The sequence below is a fragment of the Stomoxys calcitrans genome, chromosome 1, assembly GCF_963082655.1.
Source record: "Stomoxys calcitrans chromosome 1, idStoCalc2.1, whole genome shotgun sequence".
NCBI classification, from domain to species: domain Eukaryota; kingdom Metazoa; phylum Arthropoda; class Insecta; order Diptera; family Muscidae; genus Stomoxys; species Stomoxys calcitrans.
In genome coordinates this window covers 259796703-259821307 of record NC_081552.1, presented here as the reverse complement: position 1 = coordinate 259821307, position 24605 = coordinate 259796703, and the positions used below count along the sequence as shown (strand labels likewise).

Here is a 24605-nt window from a genome sequence, read left to right as displayed (position 1 = left end):
AAAATGTAGAGGGCATAAGCGTGCGAATGTGTGTGTGTGTGTGTGTGTGTGTGTGTGTGTGTGCTGTTGTGTGGTTACCCAGGTGTACATTGTATTAACAATTAGACAGCCGTATTACCTATACGGTTATAATTGGTAATTATCTTTCCAATAAACATACCAACAAAGCCATACAACAAAACAATAATTCATTTTAAAATATAATGATGACTACTTTAAGAGATAATAAAATTGCCTTTGCATTTGTACACCTAAAGTAACAATGACGAAATTTTTTGCGAAGATAAGAATAAAAGTGCAGACTGCAGAGGAAATATATGTATGTAATGAATACTCGTATAATTTGAACTCCGCTCAGAACTATTCACTTCGAATAGTAGAAATAAGAATGTTCGAAAGTAAAACGATGACCTTGATGGAGGCGTATTTTAAGAATACGACAGCAAAATACATACATATGTGCATATGTATTGCATATGAAAACGAAAAAACATGACATAAGACACATATTTCAAATAATTTCCTTGGCTAAAAAACATGTATTTTCTTAGTGACATAATGTGATTTCTTTTCTAAATAGAATTTTTTAATAGAATTTATCACAAAAGCTAGCTAATTCATATATAACTTGTCTGCCCTGCGCATATATCGCTTAACTGTTAAACAAAAGTGAACTTTACATAGTACAATTTCGATCGGTTTAAATCTTATCTACGTACCCTCCATCGTCATTGATCACCAGATCATCAGAATTTAATTTTATGCAAAGAAAATAATGCATACAAAAAAATAACAAGTCATCAGATTAGGCTTAGTACTTGTGTTAAGAGTTTAAGAATTCTGATTGGAAAGTACAATACATGTAGACATAGGGCTATGAATTGTACAAACATTGCATTAAATCTTCATTTTAAATGTCGCCCATATTGAACTCTGAACCGACGTTCTCATATCGGGATTGTAGTCTAGCCGACTACAGGGTCTTGAAGGATAATTTTCGTCATATCAACTAGAATGCTTTTTATAATTTAACTTTCGCCGACCTTCAATCGCAATTGATACAACATAACGTTCATCAACTTTATAATGATACGGTTCGGTTGAGAACTAAACATGTTACTACAACTAATAAGCCCTGGTTTGACTCGACTATCAAAGATTTTATTGCCGATATAAGATGCCGGAATTATATAATGATTTACGCTCGGAGACAGGTAAGACTTGATAAGACTTCTTACAACTTTACCCGGTTTAATTCGGCATTAGACCCTAAGAGTAAGTGGTGAGTCATTCATGAGTTTGATGCTGGAGCACCAAGGGTTTGTTCCCCAGTTCAGGTTGATGTGGATGATCTTAACAAAAATCTTTCGCCAATATTGCAACCATTCCGTTAGATCCCTGTTATTATGGCGCTCGTGATGCAAACGTATCACTCGAAGAAACTTTTGAATTTTGCTGCATTAACAACTATGAAGTTTTTCTTGCTTTTGGCAAAGTCAAATCTAATGCCATTGATACCGACGGCATTGATTCGAAGTTCATTCGCATTCTCCTTCTCTGTCTTTTACTTTTCCAATACTATATTGCAAATTTGCCCATGAACATTCCATTAAGGAACGGGGGCAAACTATATGGACCACTAGCATTTTCCCCACTAGTCGTCAAAGTAGTCTGCTAAAGTTGTTCCTGTCCCGAAATCAAATATGGAATACCGTTCCATTGCGATTTTACCATTTATATCTAAAGTCTTCGAGAACTGGTGAATGGACAAATGTCGGAATGCCTTCAATGCACCCAAAGAAACTAGTCTGCTGATATCAACAAACACTGTCTGCTGATAATAAATTAAATCTATTCATCTTTTGAATGAAACCTTAAAAAAATTCTGGACTTTTAACCAGCAATTGAAGCATTTGCTACATAAACATACTCTACGGAAAATATGTTGTCAATTGCCAACATTTTTAAAAAAATCGCTGTATTATTGTTAAAAATTTCGCTTTAACCATAAGGAATACTATAGATTGGTATCTTTGATTTATGGCCAACAATTCGATGTAAAACGATTTTAGTGTATCAAGCTACATGTACATATGTACATAAAATTTATACCCACCACCATAGGATGGAGTATACTTATCTAGTCATTCCGTGTGTAACACCTCGAAATATTGATCTAATACAACATTACGTATATATATATGTGCAAAGTACGGTCCAAATCGGTCAAAAACCTGATGTAGCTCCCTTATAAACCCATCTACCGACTTGATTCTTGAGTCCCTGGAAGCAGAAATTTTTGTCCGATTTGGCTGAAAATTTTCACATGGAGTGCTGTTATGACTTGTAACATCTGAGCAAAGTACGGTCCAAAGCGGTCAAGAACCTGATACAGCTCCCAAGTAAACCGGTCTCTCGATCATCTTTGTTCGGTTTCTAGAGCTTAAATTTTTGGTGGTTTAAAAGTAGTTTGGTATGTAGAATAAAATAATGCCCTCCAAATAAATTTATTTTGTATAAATTTTTAGCTGAATCCATGGTGGTGGGTTCCCAACATTCGGCCCGGCCGAACTTAGCACGCTTTTACTTGTTTGGTCTACAATTTTAAGGCGATAACAGCATATGTAATTTAATCTCTCTTTTTCATATCAAAAATCTATTTTTACATTATCTTGCGGTTTCGACAATTATGTATTTCGGTGGTTAGTTATTTTGATTTTTTTTTTTAATACGGGTGACCACAAAATCTGCAGGGGAAGTAGCAGATAGGCTTTATGTATTTCGAGGGCCTATTGTTCCTCCAAATCGTTAAACAAATGAACCATTTAGTTGAAAGCAAAAACGGTTTAGCAGCTTTTTATGACATTTTGAAAGTTATTTCATGTTAGGGTCGAATGTGTATCGCAACCTTTAACGTGATGGAAGCAAATTTTGAGGTTAAAAATAAAAAAATGATCCTGTCCCGGTACATTATAACTATTAACACCACACAGGCTGGAATTACGAGCTTCGATCTTTGTGGATCGTTATCGTAAGTAGCTCAGCTGAGAAGTACCCGGCGCATCTACAGCTGGCAGAAAGTGGAAAGGTCCATACGGAGTAGCTGCAATTACTGCCGCGGAAAATAAGTGGGTCGGGTGACACCGGCTCTTGCACAAATACTGAGTGCCTATCATGCTCGATATGACAAGGCGAGTTATTGGCGCCTTTAAATAAACAATGGCCAATGGCCTCCATGGTTACAACAACAACAACCATATACACACACCGGCACTAGATAGCTGAGATTACCACATAGACTAGAACATCGATCTGTGTGGTGTTCACTGCTGTGACGAGAAGCTTAGCTGTGAGCTACCGGGCGTGTCTACAGGTTGCGAATAGTGGAATGAATGGTGGCACCGGCTCTTGCACATATACTGATTGCCTATTATCTCGATATGACAAGACGGGTTATTGGCGCCTTTATATAAACAATGTCCACCATGTTCCCGCGGCGATCGTTTGTATAGACCGGAACGAGCTTGCTCACCTAGAGCTTAACGAGAAAGCCCACCTACACATGCAAATGTGGCTACAACAACAACAAAACTCAAAGAAATTTTAGTTTAACATGTCACTTAAAGATTTGATGAACCAAAGAGACATGGCGTAGAATATAATGATATTCGAGCTTTACGAAAGAAAGGAAACAAAACTATGCAAAGAGCTAAATCCAGTTATTTTTGGTTCTATTTTCGGCTTATTTGTTTTTGATAGAAATTTTAAAACAAACAACCCCCTGCGGAAGTCGAAAACAAGCTGACGTAAAAACTTGACAAAAAAAGGCCAAATACTCTCTTGTATATAAATTAAATTAATTGGTCACAAACAAATTATAAGTGGAATTGTTGTTGGAGTAACACCTCGAGTTAAAATAAATGAAAATCCTGACAAAATGAAAATACTCAAGCAAACCGGCCACATATGTTGCTCCAAACTCTCGTGAGTTTACAGATTTTGGATTTTCTTGTTTCCAGCCGGTATACCAAAGCTGCATGAGTATAAAATTGGATAATATTGGGTTGCCCAAAAAGTAATTGCGGATTTTTCATATAGTCGGCGTTGACAAATTTTTTCACAGCTTGTGACTCTGTAATTGCATTCTTTCTTCTGTCAGTTATCAGCTGTTACTTTTAGCTTGCTTTAGAAAATATATAAATATACTTCAAATTTATTGAAATCGTCACTACCTCACATTCTGCAATACATCATGCATACCTATACACAACTCTATATTAACGACCGGCAAATTCCCGTACGTAAAAATGTTATACCAGTTCCCAAGTCTAAAATCGGAAGCCTATAAGGGGTCTGAAGCCCTTAAAAGCTTTATTTATTACCCGATTTCGCTGAAATTTGAAAAGTGAGTAGCTTTAGGCTTCCCAACATAGGACCCAAATATGGTTCTGGTCGGACTATATTTTGATATAGCTGGCTTATAAACCGATCTACCGATAAAGGGTCTAATACCCATTAAAGCTTTATTTATTACCCGATTTCGCTGAAATTTGAAACAGTGAATAGCTTTTGGGCTCCCAACATAGGACCCAAATATGGTTCAGGTCAGACTATACTAAACTATAGCTGCCATATAGACCGATCTACCGATAAAGGGTCTAATGCCCATAAAAGCTTTATTTATTACCCGATTTCGCTGAAATTTGAAACAGTGAATAGCTTTTGGCCTCCCAACATAGGACCCAAATATGGTTCAGGTCAGACTATACTAAAATATAGCTGCCATGTAGACCGATCTGCCGATAAAGGGTCTGAAGCGTATAAAAGCTTTATTTATTACCCGATTTTGCTGAAATTTGAAACAGTGAGTTGATTTTAGCCTCATTATATCCGAGCTTAATGTGGTTGAGGTCGGACTATATTTACGTATAGCTGCCATATAGACGGATCTGCCGATAAAGGACCTGAAGCCAATAAAAGCTTTATTTTTTATACGATTTCGCTGAAATTTTAAACAGTGGGTAGTATTAGATTTCCCGACATCCATCCGAAATATGTTTCAGATCGGACTGTATTTAGATATAGCTATTATATAGATCGATATGCCGATTAAGGGTCTTAAGCTCATAATAGCTGCATTTATTGCCCGATTTTGTTGAAATTTTAAATACAAAATTCAACAGTGACTTATATGGGTTGCCCAAAAAGTAATTGCGGATTTTTTAAAAGAAAGTAAATGCATTTTTAATAAAGCTTAGAATGAACTTTAATCAAATATACTTTTTTTACACTTTTTTTCTAAAGCAAGCTAAAAGTAACAGCTGATAACTGACAGAAGAAAGAATGCAATTACAGAGTAACAAGCTGTGAAAAAATTTGTCAACGCCGACTATATGAAAAATCCGCAATTACTTTTTGGGCAACCCAATATTTATTAGACCACTTAATGTCCGTGCCGAATTTGGATGCATAAGTTATCCAATTTTCACCGGATTGTGCCGAAAGGGGGTTTTCAAATATGCCCGAGGTGGTGGATATCCAAAGTGCGGCCCGGCCGTACTTAATGCCTTTTTACTTAATTTTTATCATTCTAAGTCCTTTGACTGCAATTAATTCTGCGTTGAAATTAATTCAACTTTTTAATTTTTCCCTTCTGCAGTTACACTGGTGTCCAGCTGTCTTCGTAAGCTCTTGTAGTCGGTTGTTATATAGAAAATATAAGTTCAATCCTCTGTCATTATCATAGTACATTAAGCCTGTCGCCTTGGCTCAAATAATGTAGCATTCATGTAAATGCAGATGATGTGCGAGTTTATCATAGCTGTTCTACATCTCAAGCATCTCGAGGATTCTTTGTGCTATGGAAATTGGCTTTACATAAATCCACACAACTCTAAGTTCAAACAATAATAATATTAATTGGTAACCAGCACACCCAGCTTGAGCGGAAAGCAAAAACCTTGGCTTGGTAATGTGTATGTCGTACTTGGACATACATAGGCGGTGCCACAGAGAAAATTTTCGGGATGCTACAGTACATACCATATCAAACACAACCATATACTCCGATCTATATACGACTCCTCCCGACAAAGTCATACATGCTGCCAGTGCTACTCTATGAAAGTGAATTGTTCAGTTACTGCGATTCGAGGATTGCAAGGCGACTGTAGACGCACATAATGCGATAATTATGTATAAAATCTATGGACTGAGATGGTATGAAATTCCGACACCACAGCATTTCCAGTCGATTAATAGCGGCGCATATTCCCTATATCTTGCAAGGGGTTACGTTTGGATATAAAATTCACAATATGAAAGTCTCCTCCTAGCCAAGAAAACACCAAAGTGAATTTGATGTTTTCCCTATTTCCGACCAAGTATTCTATCGTCCGGGGAAAGATGGTTCTTTAATTTTTAAAAGAAATTTGCCGCTGCATTATGTTTTTGTTGACCCTGTAGTAAACTGAATTGTCTCCAATAAGCCTAGCCTAGGCTCGTTTCTTATTGGAATGTGAGAACATATGGGCAACAACAATTACATATTTTCTTGTGTATGTATATAATATTGTATACAAATGTATGTACGTATATATGTGTACACCCATATCTTGCTTAGACGTGGATGAATAACAGTATTAACCCATTAACCGGGTCACGGGTTTTGTTTGTTTAAGCCATGTCAACAAAGAAGCCACCAGCCAACAGTTTAGAAACAACACATTTAGTATTTAATGGTAGACTTCTCTATGGCCAATAAGAAACAATAACACATTAAACAAAAAAAATCCATACACAATGCCCCAATCAGCTGTGAAATGTGGATGATGAAAAATACTTACACGACGAGACGTTGGAAATGGGTATGTACCTGTTGGGGAGTCCGGGGGTGTTGTTGTTTTTTGGGGAAGCACAAAGGCAATGGAATACACCAACAAAGAAGAGAATGGAGAATGACTTGGAAGGAACTAAAGATGCGTTGGGAAATCGAAACAGTCGACAATTCAGACAAGGAGGTGTGGTCCAGGAGGGTAGCAAACAAGGCCATATCGAAAAGAAAAAAATTATAACAGAGTATATCGCCGATAGAAATGGTTCCGCGTGCAAAACAATGAAACATTTTCTCTTCACATAGAAAAAAAAACAACTTTAAGTTTGTACAGCTGTATACCAAACCTTAAATGATGAACACTCAAACCCAATTCTACCTCCCAGAACTTCAGAAGTTGAAGAAAAAAGTTCACGAACTGGGGTAATTAACCTCCAAATCCACGTTAATAGGCATATATACATATTTAGCCGTGTGCCCGTGTGGCATTGCATTAATTATTTTATTCACTTTTATATGTATGGGAATGCATTTTTTCTTTGCATATTGCCCTTCACATATTTACCTTATTTTGCCTTAATAAAATCTTGTTACCACTTGGCTCTGCAAATTTTTTTTTTGTTAGCTTAACTTAATTGGAGTATTCAATTTTTACACTGACACCAACATTTTCACCTTTTTTATCATTTATTTTTACACTTTTATCAGATCTTTTCTTTCTTTGTAATTTGACTTTTATTTATAAATGAAATGAAATTTCTTTTTTTCTCCAATGTTAATGATTACAACAACACGAAAACCCTCGCAACAAACACTCTGCTGAACCGTTTTGTTGAACGAGATGTGAAACAATGATTGACATTTCATTTGTTTTTTTTTAGTGGAAAATGAAGGATGACAGTTCTCTAGCTCAGTGAGCGAAGTCGAAACGATGTTAAACACGGCGCGCCGCCGATGAAAACCTTAACTTCAGCACCGCCGCCAAGATATTGGGCTGCCCAAAAAGTAATTGCGGATTTTTCATATAGTCGGCGTTGACAAATTTTTTCACAGCTTGTGACTCTGTAATTGCATTCTTTCTTCTGTCAGTTATCAGCTGTTACTTTTAGCTTGCTTTAGAAAAAAAGTGTAAAAAAGTATATTTGATTAAAGTACATCCTAAGTTTTATTAAAAATGCATTTACTTTCTTTTAAAAAATCCGCAATTACTTTTTGGGCAACCCAATATATTCATTTACAGGTAGTGGCAGTTGCTAACAACTAAAAATTGAGGAATTATGCTATGCCCGCCGACTCCATTTTCATCGGCTCATGCGGCTTAAATTGAGCAATCGATTTCAGCAAAAAATAAGTAATAATGCTAAAATCATCATATATTTCTCACTTGCCTAATTCTCTATATTTGAAAATTTTTCGTCCAGCAAAACAGAACGATAAATCATCAAAAAATGCGAACGCATGACATAATTACCATGTAGTGTACCGTAAACATCTGAGTACAATTTTTTAACGCAAAGTGCACTATCTGTCAACGAGTTTTGGTTGTGTGTGTGAATTATAGTTAAAGCAGAATTTACATGGTACATCATGATCGTACTCATCAGGTGTACGTGTTGATTACAGCTTTCGCCCAAAACGGGATCGATTTTTTTCTTTTCTTTGATTTTATTTAATTTTTCATACTTTACTCCTCATTTCTTAACCTTATTTGTCACAGAATGTGTTTTTCAATATCTGTCAATTAATGGTTACACATTTCTTTGTAAACGGTAATCGACAGACGTGATTCATCGAAAAAATCAAATGATTTTGATTTTTCAGCCATGACTGATGGTTATGTGTACATGTGACGAATACACCTTTGTTTTCACCAATACTATTACACTAACTTACTATTACTATTTTCACCAATACTATTACCAATAATATTACAATATTACAATGCCCATACATCAGATGTGCCATGTCAACTCAGCATTAATTGACAGATATTAAAAAAACACGTTCTTTGCCAAATAAAGTTAAAAAAATGAGAAGTATGAAAAATTAAATAAAATCAAAGAAAGGAAAAAATCGATGTAATCAACATGTACACACGATGAGTACGATCATGATGTACCGTCCTGAATTAACACATACATACGATCATGACATGACTACCAGGTAGGGTACCGTAAACAGCCGAGTAAAATTTTTCCTCGTGCACTATCTGTCAACGAGTTATGGTTGTGTGTGTGTATAATAGTTAAGAATTATTACACACATAAACAAAGAAAAATGGAGCGAACTAGTAACGTACTCAAAATCAGAGTTACACTAATCACTGATTTTGACAGATAGTGGACTCAATATTTTGTTGTTGGGCAACTGCCACACGATGGGTACGATAATGATGTACCGTATAAAAGGCCTATTGTTCATTTTAGCGAAATGTGCAGCAAGAAAATCGATAAGTAATAATAGATAATGGGAAATTTACATGTTACATGTTGATGTTCTGGATAGTAAAGAAAAAAGAAAACTATAACACGTGGGCTAATAAAAAGTCCATAGGACAACGCCATCAACTTCAACGGCCTTTTTCACAAAACTTTGGATTTTAAAGGTTTTTCACATTTTGTTTCTTTTTATCACATTTTTATAGTTTGAATTTATAATTTACACGTCTATAATCACAACTCTTTTGATCTTGTAGCAGCTACACATGATAGTGCAAATAAAAACTGGAATGTCCATTTGACAGTGTATAGAAGTTTGACAGCCTAGTGGGAATTTGCCCCACCATCCAAAGGGTTGTATCGTTGATTTCATTGTTGTTGGGCTTATGACTTTACCTTCTAATTGTAACAAGAAGAATCGACTTCCTCGTTCCGGAGAATCTCGGCCACAGAGCCTTGGTAACCCTGCGGCATACAACGCCAGCCTACTTCGAGTCAGCATATTCGTCAAAGTAGGAATCCACCATCCTCCACCCCTTGATGGCCTGGAACCCAGCTCAAACTGAAAGCAGTTCTGAAAAACCACCGATTCTGACTCAGGATAACATCCAATGCTCTGTACACATCTAGAAGTGTGACTCCCTAATTCCTAGGCGTTCCTTCTCTCCAATTTTACCGTCGTTAGATCGCCACTGCTGTAATAAGAGTCAAGGATAAGATTTAAGATCTTTCGTACAACACATGTACTCACTTTGTAGACTAGTAGACGGAGTAAAAATGGTGTACTTCGCATTGCTCAACCTAGAGACCACATTTCTCACGATGTAAGATAAGATGTAATCAAAGCAATGTAAGGAAAGATGTAACCAAAGCAATGTCTACCGAGAAGTTAGAGAGTGCAAGTAGAAGTTCGCTCGAGGCAGCCACGGAATAGTGCAGATTAATCTGCACAACTTTTAGCTTCCTGCTTCGCCAGCAGCTCCGACTAAAAACATTTAATCGGGAGCTAATGTGTAGTCACTGTCCAAAACCAACACTCCTCCAGGAACCTCTTACTGTCTCTTCCTCGCCGGCGGATTCTCCTCGGTTGATCTTTCCCTCCGGGCAGGGAAAGTAGATGTTACTGCGACTGGTCTTGGACCATTGGCCACCGCATGAGCGCCACTGAACGGTGGGCCCTTTGTCAGGTCAGACGAGCCAAGCCATCTGCCGTCTTCGGTTCGAACACTGATGTGAGTTTCAACATTCCTGACATCGCTATCCGAATGCGTCATGGGCGACGAAACAGCCACTCATCGATCGCCCACAGAGAAGGAATGGGTACAGTATGCTCAACTTCTTTTCAATGCTTGGAAAAATCATCTCGTGATGAAGAAGCGTTCTCCAGTTGAGCTTGATGAGCACCACTTCCTCTGCGTAACGTCCCTCGCGCTTATTTGACAGGGTATTCTCACTCGACGCATCGAGATCAAGCGCACCCTGCCTGGTTAGCCCAGAGCCTCCGACCGCTGGATAGCTTTCTGGTTGGTTTCCGACACCATCTGAGATGGCGTATGCGTTGGCGTGGTGTCGTATGTTGGTTCATGCGAATTGGTCTTCTGTTTGATGCTTTGGTCGTGTCTTGACCAAGGAGGCGGCTAGACTCGTCCTACGATACCGCTGATTATCCGCGACTGCAGTAACAGCTACACCGTGTGGGGCATTCCAATGTGTGGACGCGCCCGGTACCTTATGAATAGAACTAAAATAAAATACGGCTGCTCAAACTGATATGTTAACTTTATTCTGATATTTTTAATCGTTGTTGTTCTTTAATTATTTGTAAAAAAATAAATTAAATTGAGAAAACAATAAGTGCAGATAAAAAAAAAGTGCTTTGGTATGGAAGCAACAACAAACTTCCGCGACGATTCCAAAAGCAAAATTGAACTACTAAAATTCGACCTTGTTCTTTAGTTGAAAATTGAAAATTGACACTCATTTGAAATTGATAGCTCCGAAATCTCATCTGCTGTCAATTAATAAATAAAAATAAGACCAAAACAAAAAAAAGCGCGAAACTCATGACGTGTTTGCAGTGCAATTTCTTCGACATTACAAAGAAAACGAATAATTGGTTTAAATTGCATGCTCTACAGTTATGGAAGATCCCGTGTTTAAACAAAAGTACCAGAAATATAAGCTAAGAGTAAAGCTGTGGGAAAAAGACTTTAAGAAAAAACATGGACGGGTCCCTTCCAAGTATGATATACGGGAGGCTTCCCAGGATATAAGGGACTCTTACAAAATGTACTATAAACTTAAAACTACGTTCCTTGAAGATACTCTAAATGATGTGTTATCCGATGATGGTTTTGATGTTCTGGAAATGTCACAACTATCACAGAGGGAGGGCGATCTAGATATCAGTCTAACCGAGGACAGTATTAATGGAGGGCCCAAGTTGCCAATAGATATAAGCAGTTTGGTTGCAGCTCAGGAAGATTTGGCAAACACGTTCAAACCGAATGACCACTCAGTGGCTTTTTCCAATGTTCATCAGTTGCCAGAAGATGCATCTGTTTTCAGCACTACTAATGTTCCAAATAGTAACGAAAATCGAGTTTTAAAAGAATTCGAAGCTGTGGAAGAAATTGATTTGAATAAAAATGCATGGGGCACTAAAGTGTCCATGAAACCAAGCGCAAAAGTGAAAAAGGAAGATGAAGCAACGCGCCGAAGTCTTAAACCAAACTTCAATGAAAAGCTTTTCAACAATTCATCTTTTTCCAAAAGAAATCCACGAAAATCTGTTTCAAAGTCTAGCTTGGAAAATTCTTTAAGGGGCACTCAAAGCTCTTTAAGCAATTCCTTGATTACAACCAAAGAAATTTTGCCGGATTTGGAAACCATACTGTTGCAAAAGGCAAAGGAACAACAAGCGGCAGCAACCATAAATGCCAATCCACTTCTAGCTGTTGACAAATCAAGCGATATGGTTAAAACACAAGTTGATGAGGGTTGGCTCGAGAGAAATGCAGTGCAGATTGGTCTAGAACCGAGACCCTCTAATAGCGTTAAAAAAGTTATTGATCACAGCCAAAAAGCTCAATCCACTCCTCCCCGCAAGAGCACATACGGATTGTCCAACATAGATATAACTAAGCTGCAAACAAGTGTCGAACTCAGAAGAGATGACTCCAAAGGTACAGAGTTTAATCCAGAAATAGATACGTCATCTGGGCTTACGTCAGAAAATCCCACTATCAAACCCTCAAACGAAGTGACCACAAAATCAAAGAAAAGGCAAACCAAAATGAAAGATTCAGACTCAGATTCCATGGTGGGTGATAGTGAGGAAGAAAACGAATCTCAAGAATATCGTCATATAGTGAAACGAAGAAGAGTAGTCTCTTCGACATCTCCCAAGGAACAAAATAAAGACATCGCATCTGAACAAACTTCACAGCCTTTAAAAACGGAAGAGAACCTGAAACCGCCAAATGCATTAGAAGATACTGAAGAAGAAGATATTTACGCTGATGCAGGTTCGGATGAGGATGCAGACTATGAGCAACCACAAAAAACGCAAAGAAAACGTGCTGTAACTAAACGAAGGACTGCAAAAAAACCAAACGCAACAACGACGTCTAAGAAATCTGAAACAAAAATCAAAGAAACCGTCTTGGACGATAAAGAAGAAGCTTCGTTAGGTCCTGAAGACACAGATGTTAAGGTGGAAACAAAGAAGTCTACTGCTAAAAGCCGGACTACTAGAAAGGCCAAAAAACCTTCTCCCAAGAATTCAGACAGTAGTAAAACCAAGGTTGCCGCAAAGATTCAAAGGGTTTCAGGGAGAAATGCATCGAAATTAAAGGAGTCTGTCGATGGTGCCGAAGAACCGGAAGAGGTGCCTCTAGACCCAGAAGATTTGAAATATGTACTGGCACTAGAAAGAGGTGATATAACATCTGTACCACGCATTAAACAAACTGATCTCGACAAAGCAGATCACTTGGCCCAACAATATATCAACAAAATAGTTTCCATTGGAGGTGCCACCGCAAAGCCAATTCCTGTAACTGCAGCTGAAGAGAAAAGGGCTGCTGCCAAGCGTAAATTGGAAGAGAAAATTGCCAGCGGCAAACTGAATGAGAACTTTGTTACCATCAATATACAGAAAAAGACCTTTGTGCGGGGGAAAAAAACGGTTAATTACTCCAAATACAAGAAAAAGTTATGGAAGGATAAAAAACGTGTTGCAGCTTTAACTGGGCCCGATATGGATATGCGTGGCTGTGATGGTGGTACCTTAAAATGTTTCACGTGCGGTCAAACTGGACATTTTGCACAAAATTGCAAAGTAAAGGGCGATTCATTGTTGCCTTTGACAGCACAGTTGGAAGAAGACCCATCACCTTTTCCCACATTGGAAGAGTCCGAACAGATGGCCAGTCAGTCGGCGTTGGCTGCGCATAGTAGAAATATATCAAAACTGCCGCAGGCAGCTAATGCCGCAATTTATCGGACTGATCAACACAAAGAAGACAGTGAAGATGACAATGAAGAGGTGGGTTCTTGCTCTTTAATATCCATTTTCATCTTTTAACAGCTTAGCTCCATTTTATCTTTTGTTCTTTTTTTAATCTATTTTTACGTTTTTAAGCCCAATAATGTTCCTGCTAATCAATGTTCAAGTGATGATGATGAAAACGAGCAAGGTGACCATCAAGGTGCGGAAGATATTCTTATGGAAACCGACGAAGAGCTCGACACTTTTGATGTAGATTCAGCTGCAAAAGCTAATGAAAAATCACCTATTAAAAATTATGTGGGCCACAAGATACCTGAAGCATTTTTAAAGGCAGCTGGTTTAGATGTCAATGACACAACTTCTTCAGGCAATGCTCCGTCCAAGTTTGGAGGGGTGGAGCCACTTTACGATCTTAATGCGGATGGTACCGTCATAGAAGCCACACCGGAAGTCTTGGAAGTTTTAAGAATGTTCGGCCATACAAATTTCCGCAAAGGACAAGATCGTGCGGTTATGCGTATTCTTTCTGGAATGTCCACGCTGGTCACTTTGTCAACCGGCAGCGGAAAATCGTTGTGTTATCAACTCCCCGCTTATATATACTCGCGGCAAAGAAAAGCTATTACATTGGTTATATCACCGCTGGTATCCTTAATGGAAGATCAGGTTACAGGCGTTCCACATTTCTTGAGGGCCCACTGTTTGCACACTAATCAGACGCCTCAGCAAAGGATTAAAATAATGCAGTTGATAGCTGATGGTGAAATTGATGTCTTGTTAGTATCCCCCGAAGCCGTTGTGTCTGGTGAACGATCCACCGGCTTCGGTTCAATCCTGCGCCAACTACCACCCATAGCATTCGCTTGTATCGATGAGGCCCATTGTGTTTCGCAGTGGAGCCATAACTTCCGTCCCAGTTACCTAATGATTTGCAAAGTGCTGAAGAAGAATTTGGGTGTAAAATGTGTTTTGGGTTTGACGGCCACTGCCACCTTGCCCACCCGCTTGAGTATAATCAATCATCTCGGTATTCCCGATGGAGAGCGAGGCATCATCAGCGATATTCCACTTCCGGATAATTTAATACTTTCCGTATCGAAGGATGAAAACAAAGACACTGCTCTACTGCAGTTACTTCTAAGTAAACGATTTGAAAGTTGTCATTCGATCATAGTGTATTGCACACGGCGAGATGAATGTGAGCGTGTGGCAGCTTTTTTGCGTACCTGCTTGCAAGATCGCAAAGCCATGCAACCAGAAAATGATAAAAAGAAACGAAAACGTGTGAACTGGCATGCCGAACCGTATCACGCTGGCATGAATGCTTCAAGGCGCCGCACCATACAAAATGCATTTATGAAGAATGAATTGCGCATTGTTGTGGCCACCATTGCTTTCGGCATGGGCATTAACAAGCCCGACATTCGAGCCGTCATTCACTACAATATGCCACGCAATTTCGAAAGCTACGTCCAAGAGGTGGGTCGTGCTGGACGCGACAATCAAATATCACACTGCCACTTGTTCCTCGATGCCAATGGAAGTGACACAAATGAGCTAAGACGTCACATCTATGCAAATTCCTTAGATCGTCATGTCATACGAAAACTTTTGCAACGAATTTTTGTGCCCTGTTCGTGCGATAAAAATTTGAAAGAGTATGTATGTCGATTGTGGTCTGTCAAGTGTCCATATTACAAAAAATTCTCTTTTTCAGTGGTGTCCATGTTAAACCTATTGCAACCACATCAAAGCCATCTAACAATAGTCATCAACTGGCTGATGTTGATGCCTCCAATTTTGGCAATATGCATGGCGAAATTGATGGTACCATTTCAAAACCGCGTCATCATGTCTGTCCGGGTCATGAAATTGGATTTTCTATCGAACAAACTGTGGAAGCTTTGGACATACCATCGGAGAACATATCCACATTGCTATGTTATATGGAGCTTGACAATCGTTGGTGCATGAATGTTCTCAGTTCTGCCTATATAAAGGCGAAAATTATTTCATACGGTGGACCCAAGTACCTCAAGTAAGTCAAAAGTTTATCGATGGCATAAAATTAAAGGGCTGGAAGACAAGTATCGGTACCTTGGCTGAAAATTTCAGGTATATATAACAGTTTTCTAACGACTTCAAAAAAATGCCTGAGTCAAGTTTTTCCTTTTACTGCAAAGTAACAAAAACAGTAAATCAATTTTTTTTTGAAAATTAATTTTAATATTCAAATTAGTGTTATTATCCACAACTATTACCAAAGGCTAAATGAGGGGGAATTTACTGAATAGCGATCCAATGTGTGGGAATTTATTGGGTAGATGCCAATCTCTAGTGTTGTTGTTGTCGTAGCAACATTTGTGTGTGGAGCAAGCTCGTTCCCGGCCAAAGGCCTTATCGCCACGGAAACATGGTGTCCATTGGTTATTTAAAGACACCAATAACATATCGTCATATCGAGTATCATAGGTACTCAGTACTTAGGTAAGGGACGGTGTCGCCCGACTCCTCACTGAGACCACTCGATATCGCCGACTGTCCACTATCCGCAACCTGCAGCTTCCAGATGAGCTTATCGTTATGACGATGAACACCACACAAATCAGAGCTCACAATTCCAACCCCTGTGGTGCTTATAGCCATCCTGTGCCCGAGGCTCTAGTTTTGGAATCCTTTAATACATCAAGAGGCACGAACACTGTTCTATATCGTGGTTTGACCTGTTTGAGTCATCGGTTAATATGTGCTTTGAAGGCGTGCAAAGAAGTCTTTGGTCTCGGGACGGTTAACGCCTCTATTGTCTTGAGTACTGGTAAGTTAAGAGAGATACTCCCTTACTCGAATCCTGTTCTGAATTCAATAGAGGCATCAGTTTGCCAGGCATCGGGAACAATGTCGACGCACTCCCGGTACATCAAAATTCTTCTGCATTTTCGTTGTGCAACTAAAAGGGTAATTTTACCATTTTTTTAAGAATCCTTTTTCTCAAGAATACTTTTTTCAAGAATCCCTTTTCCCCTTTTTGATAGTTTGGTCTGAATATAGTAAAATTTTTATCAGATTATTTTTTCATTGAAGGACATCACCGTTCTGCATAAATACAAAAAAAAACACGCATCGTTTATTCGAGCAATATCTGCAAACATTTTTGGTCGCCAAACTATCTTCCGCGAATCTTCTAGAAGAAGGTCACGATCACAGATGAGCTACTCTAAGAGTCGTAGACGATTCCTCCGTCGGGAGGGGTTATGTCATCAAGACGTATCTTTTGGAAGAGTGCTCCTCGAATGCTTAAAAATCGGATTTTGCCCCGATTGAGAACATATGTAAATGCGCATTTACTGTTCATTTTCCCCGTAACAGTAAGTTGCATGGACCCCTCAACATCTGAAAATGGACCAGATCCGACGAGATTTGTATTTTGGTGCCATATAGCCCTATTTTCCGCTTGAAGGCATTGAACGGACAAAAGCCCCATTTCTTACCAATAATTTACGAATTTTGGAAGTGATCGCTTGATACTCGTACCTGAGAACCGCAGCAAGACACCTTAAAAATAAGTGCACATGGTAGACCTGCAACGAATTGCAAGCTCACACCTTATACCAGCAATCGTTGTTAACGCTTACGAATTGCTAACTCACACCTTATACCAGCAATCGTTGTTAACGCTTACGAATTGCAAGCTCACACCTTATACTAGCAATCGTTGTTAACGCTTACGAGAATTGTGCCCTCTAGAGGCTCAAGAAGTCAAGACCCAAACTCGGTTTATATGACAGCTATATCAAAACATGGACCGATTTGGCCCATTTACAATCCCAACCGAACTACACTACTAAAAAGTATTTGTGCAAAATTTCATGCTCCTAGCTTTACTGCTTCGAAATTTAGCGTGCTTTCGACAGACGGACATGGCTAAATCGACTTAAATGACATGATGATCAAGAATATATATACTTTATGGGGTCTCAGACGCATATTTCGAGGTGTTACAAACAGAATAACGAAATTAGTATGCCCCGATACTATGGTGGAGGGTATAAAAAATGGAAGTCAGTCATTTTTTAACAGACGAAGACAGACAGCGCGTGCGTCACTGATAAAAGAAATTCTGATCCAAAAATAAAAAACAAGTGCAAAAAAAAAAACGGAGTATATCTATGCAGCTCAACAAAACTTCCTCATTCCTCTGCTTGCTTCGGCTTTATATGGCACTCATCAATGTCCGTCAACCAATTTGAAAATCACATCCACTGAACGATTACTAAAACGTTCGCGCATCTATTGTATTTGTGCGTGTGTTTCTAGTTTTGTTTTTATGTGGCATGCGACACAGACAATTCCTTTGGTCAAAATGGATATTGAGTGCCAAATTTTGAATCTCATGCAGTTCTCTGACTCGTAGCAGCTATAGTCAATATTAAAACTTTATCAATTCTCAGAGATCAGAACTTTTTCTCTGAGATTTAAAACAGTGAGGTCCCTTGTAACAGTATAAGACCACTCGACATCCATGGTTTTATTCTGCAGTATAAACGAATACACAGTGGCGACAAGAAGTGAACTAATTTTAAGTTATATTCGACGATTTTTTTTCAGTAATTGATTTGGTATTTATATGTTAGTAAAGCCTACAAAAATATGAGGTCAGCCTACCAACCTATTGGGATGCCTGTATGCTGTATTCAATTTGTCCAATTGTTGACAGTAAACATCCGAATTAATTGTTTGGTTCCTGGAAGCAGCTAAAAATATACCATACCCTTCCAATCCCACCAAACAGACAGCATAACCTTCTTTTGGTGGATATCAGCCTTTGAAGTGGTTTGAGCTGGTTCACCATGCTTGGACCATGATCGTTTTCGACTAATGTTGTTGTAAACAATCAATTTTTCATCTCCAGTTATGATTCGTTTTAAAAACGGATCGAAATCATTGCGTTTAAGGTGCATATCACAAGCGTTGATTCGGTTTGTTAAATGAATTTCTTTCAATACATGTGGTACCCATATTAAAATTGACGCCAAACAAACAAATGTAAACAAAATTTCGCGCACTTTTTTTCTAAAGCAAGTAACAGCTGATAACTGACAGAAGAAAGAATGCAATTACAGAGTCACAAGCCATTGAAAAAATTTTTCAACGCCGACTATATTACTACTATTGGGTTGTCCAAAAAGTAATTGCGGATTTTTCATATAGTCGGCGTTGACAAATTTTTTCACAGCTTGTGACTCTGTAATTGCATTCTTTCTTCTGTCAGTTATCAGCTGTTACTTTTAGCTTGCTTTAGAAAAAAAGTGTAAAAAAAGTATATTTGATTAAAGTTCATTCTAAGTTTTATTAAAAATTCATTTACTTTCTTTTAAAAAATCCGCAATTACTTTTTGGGCAACCCAATATATTACCGACAATTACTTTTTGGGCAACCCAATACAAAGGATATAAAAACGTACCAATTTTGGTATAGGAACCTACCAAAATCCGCAACACTGATGGTAATCCGTTTATACGCAAATCGCATGATATTATTATCTTGTCGTTCAACCCGTATTCTCAATAGTTTTCATTCCTCTTTCATGATCTTTAATTTTCTTAAATCCGTTTCTGTCTCTGAGACTCTCTTCAATTCGCTGCATTTGTCGCTCAACTATCCTAAGTACTTTTGACTCTATTTTCTCTATTGATGTGTGTGACAAGTCTTTCTTCGCTTACTTTTAACATTCTCTTTATTTGTTGTACCATGCATTCAGATGATGTGTTGTTTGTTGTGCTAGTGGGTTTTGAGATACTCTCCGACTGAGACGCATCCTCTCTTCCTTTTTACCGTTGTCGTTAATACATTGGTAGGTTGTATCGTATTTATCTTGAAAAGATGCTAACGCATATCTTATGTGAAAGAGTATAAGATCTAATACAAGAGAGGGTTTCTGCTTTGTCACCCCGTACCGTAAAATAACTCGCGTTAAAGACACAACATTTTTATTGTATTCCAATTGGATTCACATTGAGGGTTGCAGCATTTTCGGGTTATTCTGTTTTGATTCGGGCATTCGTTCGAACATTTTTTCGTATTTTGCTTTGTTTCTTTGCAACCGAAAGTTGGAATAAAGGAAAAACGAAATATCGTAAGCAATTCAAACATGTTGTGTCTTTAAAATTTGTCACTCGTCATCCCGTACTAAACTCTAACGCCAGCTCTTCTTCTTTCTTACGCTCTTTGATCTTATATACACATAAAATTCAATTTGTGTTTGTTTGTTTGTTCCGTATAGACTCAAAAACAACAGCTGAACTGAATACCTTGAAATTTTCACTGATTGTGTAGGTTGGTCTGGAAGGAAACATAGACTATATAATTTTTTGATATCGGGAGGGGGCGGACCCTCCCCCTTACCCCAAAAGTACAAACCAAAAAAAAAGTGGACCCATCGGAACATTATGGGATTCAAATAAAAGTTATTCGAGAGTAAAGTACGAATTTCATAATAAAAGTTGGGTCCAAGTACCAGGGGGGCCGCCCCAGCCCCAAAACCCCTTAAAATATGTTTATTTGACGATCAAGACAATATGGGACTCAAATGAAAGGTATTCGGGAGTTGATTACGAATATGGTCAGTAAGTGGGGATAGACTTTATAATTTAATGATAAAGGAAGGGGCGGACCCTCCACCGTTTCTCCAAAAACACCACCCAAAATCAAAAGTGGACCGATAAGGACGTTATGGGTATCAAATGAAAAGTATGCGGAAGTAGATAGCGAATCTGGCATACAAATTAATTTCGAAGTATAGGGGGTCACCCCACCCCCCACAAAAACGCCCAAAATGGGCACATTAGCCAATCACGGATATGTGGAACTCGCTTTGTTTGTTTCGTATAGACTCAAAAACGGCAGAACCGATTTTCTCAAAATGTTCGCATATTGTGTAGGTTGGTCTGGAAGAAAACATAGGCTATATAATTTTTGGGTATTGGAAGTGGACCGATTGGGACAATATAGGTATTAAATGAAAGGTATTGGAGAGTAGAATATGAATATGGTATTAAAATTTGAGTAAGTACCCATCGGGCTGCCCCAACCCCAAACAGACATATTGGACGTTCATTTCAATATGGGGCTCAAATGAAAGGTATTCGGGAGTAGATTTCGAATGTGGCATACAAAATCAGATCGAAGTATAGGGGGTCACGCAACCCCCAAAAACGCCATTAGACCCATTATGACTGTATGATACTTAGCTGAAACGATTTTCTTAAATTTTCTTTCATAGATTGCGTACGTTTGTCTGGACGGAAACATAGGCTATATAATTTTTAGATATCGGGTAGACGTGGACTCTCCCCTTTACTCCAAAAACACCTCCCACATCCGAAAGTGGTCCGATGGGCACAATAAGAGTATCAAATGAAAGGTATTGGAGATCAGAAAACGAATATGGTATTAGAATTTGGGTCCAAGTACCCAGCTCAAAGTTCATGTCAATATGGGACTCAAATATGTCATAAAACATTAGGTCCAAGTAATGGGAGGTCGCCCACCCCCGAATACCTCCAAATGGGCATATTAGCCGACCATGGCTATATGGGACTCAAATGGAAGGTATTAGGGAGTAGATTACGAATATGATATTAAAATGTGCGTTCAAGTCTAGGTGGCGCTTTTCCTCTTAAAGATACGTCAAATGGGTTATTTGACCCATTATGACAATATGGAACTCAAATGAAAGGTATTTGAGAGTAGAAAACGAATTTGATGTACAATTTTGGAGCCAACTGTTTTGGGGTACGCCATAAAGCACCCCCTTAACTGAACTTCATTTCCGTTGGGAAAAAAAAGAACGAGTTTGATATCTTTTTTCAGAGAAAAGTACCGGTGGCCGCCCCAGCCCCAAAACACCCTCCAAACGTATACTTACCGGTCATTGCACTATGGGGGGTCAAATTAAAGGGATTTGGAAGTGCAGCACGATATCCATATTTGAGTCGAAATGTCTGAGGCGCCATCCCTCCCCTAATGAGGACATTACCAACTGGAACCGAGAAGGGGCAGATTTTCACACACCAATAAGTGCTTTCCGATTCAAGTTTAAACTCAATGATAAGGGACGTTTTTTCATAGCCGAGTCCGAACGGCATCCCGCAGTGCGAAATTTTTTTAAATGATCATGCATGGCATTGTACCTCACAAATGTCGCCAACATTAAGAGGGGATAAACACCGCTTTGTCCGATGTTCCCGCGAGGATTCGAACGTGTTTAGCGTCATAGGCTACAATGGCACGAATTCGATATCCTCATTCAGAGCGAAGTGTCCCCACCCTGAAAAGATATAAGAGAGTTAAAGAAGGCGCAGCGGAGCGGGCCCAGTTCGACTAGTACCTGTATTAAGTGAATACAAAACTAACCAAGCTTGAAACTTTGTCCCACTAGCAGTGTCTTTTTTCTAATGCATGTTTTTGTTGTAGCGATGGATTTTTTGTCCATATACATATCTAAAATTGCCTCCAATTTGTGCATTTCATTAATTAATTAACTTATACTTGGTGAAGCTAGCTTTGCTCCTTCGAAAGTTAGCGTGCATTCGAAAGAAGGACGGACATGGACAAATATTTTATTCTTTTTGTTTTTTTTTTTTATACAGACATGCGGCCAAAGAATGTCCCCCATTAGCTATGGCTATAGCACTGGAAATTAAAAATGGTACCTTTAAGGAAGATGCAAACATCATAGAGTTCTCTGTGGTGGACATATCAGCTGCCATAGGATGGAATAGTGGAGTAGTAAAGTATCAGCTGAAAAACTTGGAATGGGTTCAAGGTATTTGCTTTAATTTAAATTGTTCCGAGTTTTTTTTTTTTAACCAACATATCCTTAACTACATCTTTAGTAAATGGCTATCCAAAAAGGTCCCCCATAACAGTCAGTTTTTATGAATTGGGATTTCGTATAAAGGCTCCAGGAGATTTTACAATTGAGGAAATTGATGATGCCCTAGATATTCTGTATAATCGTTGTGTGAAACAAGAGAAAACTCAATTAATTCAGGTGAGAAGTCTTCAAGAGAAAGTAACAACAAATCGAATAACACATTTTTTTTTTCTTTTAGCTGCAATATGTTTTTCAAGGCTTGTCTTCGGTGGCATATAACAGTCATGTGCCTTGCTGTAGCGAAAACTTTTCTCACGATAGGTCAGATCAATTGAAGGCCATAATACGTGATTACTTCCGCAATGATTATCCCAAGGATTTGAAACTAGAGATAGAGGTAAGAAAAACAATCACCCTTATTCCGGTTGACAAAGGCGTAGACGATTCCGCCGACCTTGCCGTATTGTGAAACTAATAATTTTCTATTGTTCTAGGAGTCAAAAGTTTCAGATGGTGATATTGAATCGGATGTTATAGCTCTGATTAATATGTATCCGGAAAATAACTTTACTGGTCGCAATGTGGCTCGACTCTTTCATGGCATTTCGAGTCCCAATTATCCAGCTGTTATGTGGCATAGGTGCAAATTTTGGCGTGCCCATTCAAAGACTGATTTTAATCGAATTGTACGTTTGGCCAATGGCGTCATTGTAAAAATGCGTACATGAGTAGTTGTTTTATTTTTTTCATTCTAAATGTTTTACATGTGCAGAGTCCATATCACAGGGCCATTGTCAAAAAAGTGGATTTTATGTGATTTTGATGTTGTTAGATATGTATTGTTTTTATTCTATTGTTTATTGCAAAATTACATATGCGATTATAAGAGAGCAAATCAAAAATCAACTTTTTGTTTGATTTGTTTAATTAAACCAAATATTTGAAAACATGAAAAAAATAAATTTTTAATGAGGCAGCAGTGAAATATCTCCCATGGCCCCGGCACGGGATAGCTGTGAGTACCACACCAGCTGGAACATTGAGGTCCGATCTGTGTGGTCATTGCTGTCACGAGAAGCTAAGCTGCGAGCTACCGGGCGCTCCATCCGGAGTAGCTGTAACTGCGGTCGCGGACAATCAGCGGTATCGAGCGGACCGGCTCTTGCACAAATACTGAGTGCCTACGATAATCGATATGACAAGGCGAGTTATTGGCCCCTTTAAATAACCAATGGCCACCTTGTTACCGCGGCGCCCGGTCTTTTGGACCCGAACGAGCTAGCTCACCTACAGGAGCTTGACGAGGATCGCTACTTCCACATGAAAATGTGCTTACAACAACATCTCCCATGCCTGGTCGGAAAAGTACTCAAGGCGTTGGAGATATCTCAGAACATCAGCATGATCTTCACTTGGAACCTCTACCTATTCTTGCTCTGACAGCGAAATTAAGCCAACTGTTAAATCGAAGAGTCTATGGCGTAATAATTTCGACCAACAACTAAAGGGTGATTTTTTTGAGGTTAGGATTTTCATGCATTAGTATTTGACAGATCACGTGGGATTTCAGACATGGTGTCAAAGAGAAAGATGCTCAGTATGCTTTGACATTTCATCATGAATAGACTTACTAACGAGCAACGCTTGCAAATCATTGAATTTTATTACCAAAATCAGTGTTCGGCTCGAAATGTGTTCAAATTTTGACAAATTTTGTTCAGCGATGAGGCTCATTTCTGGTTGAATGGCTACGTAAATAAGCAAAATTGCCGCATTTGGAGTGAAGAGCAACCAGAAGCCGTTCAAGAACTGCCCATGCATCCCGAAAAATGCACTGTTTGGTGTGGTTTGTACGCTGGTGGAATCATTGGACCGTATTTTTTCAAAGATGCTGTTGGACGCAACGTTACGGTGAATGAACACATTTCGAACCGAACACTGATTTT

General features: G+C 38.7%; 2 protein-coding genes across 2 annotated transcripts in view; one reads left to right on the top strand and one right to left on the bottom strand.

Annotated features, from left to right (window-relative positions):
- LOC106093336 (proton-coupled zinc antiporter SLC30A1) overlaps positions 1–7686 on the bottom strand; it is a 51362-nt gene extending 43676 nt beyond the window's left edge. The window contains exon 1 of the mRNA XM_059360308.1: positions 7398–7686. The gene's annotated coding sequence lies outside the window, so the exon portion shown is untranslated. The remainder of the gene's footprint in view (positions 1–7397) is intronic.
- A 3649-nt stretch (positions 7687–11335) lies between these two features.
- Positions 11336–23574, top strand: LOC106091083 (uncharacterized). The gene is made up of 7 exons (XM_013257503.2): positions 11336–13819; positions 13916–15441; positions 15501–15821; positions 22433–22608; positions 22679–22836; positions 22898–23056; positions 23154–23574. Exons 1-7 carry the CDS (start codon positions 11411–11413, stop codon positions 23385–23387), a joined length of 4983 nt encoding a protein of 1660 aa, XP_013112957.2. The 5' UTR covers positions 11336–11410; the 3' UTR covers positions 23388–23574.
- The last annotated feature ends 1031 nt before the right edge of the window (positions 23575–24605 follow it).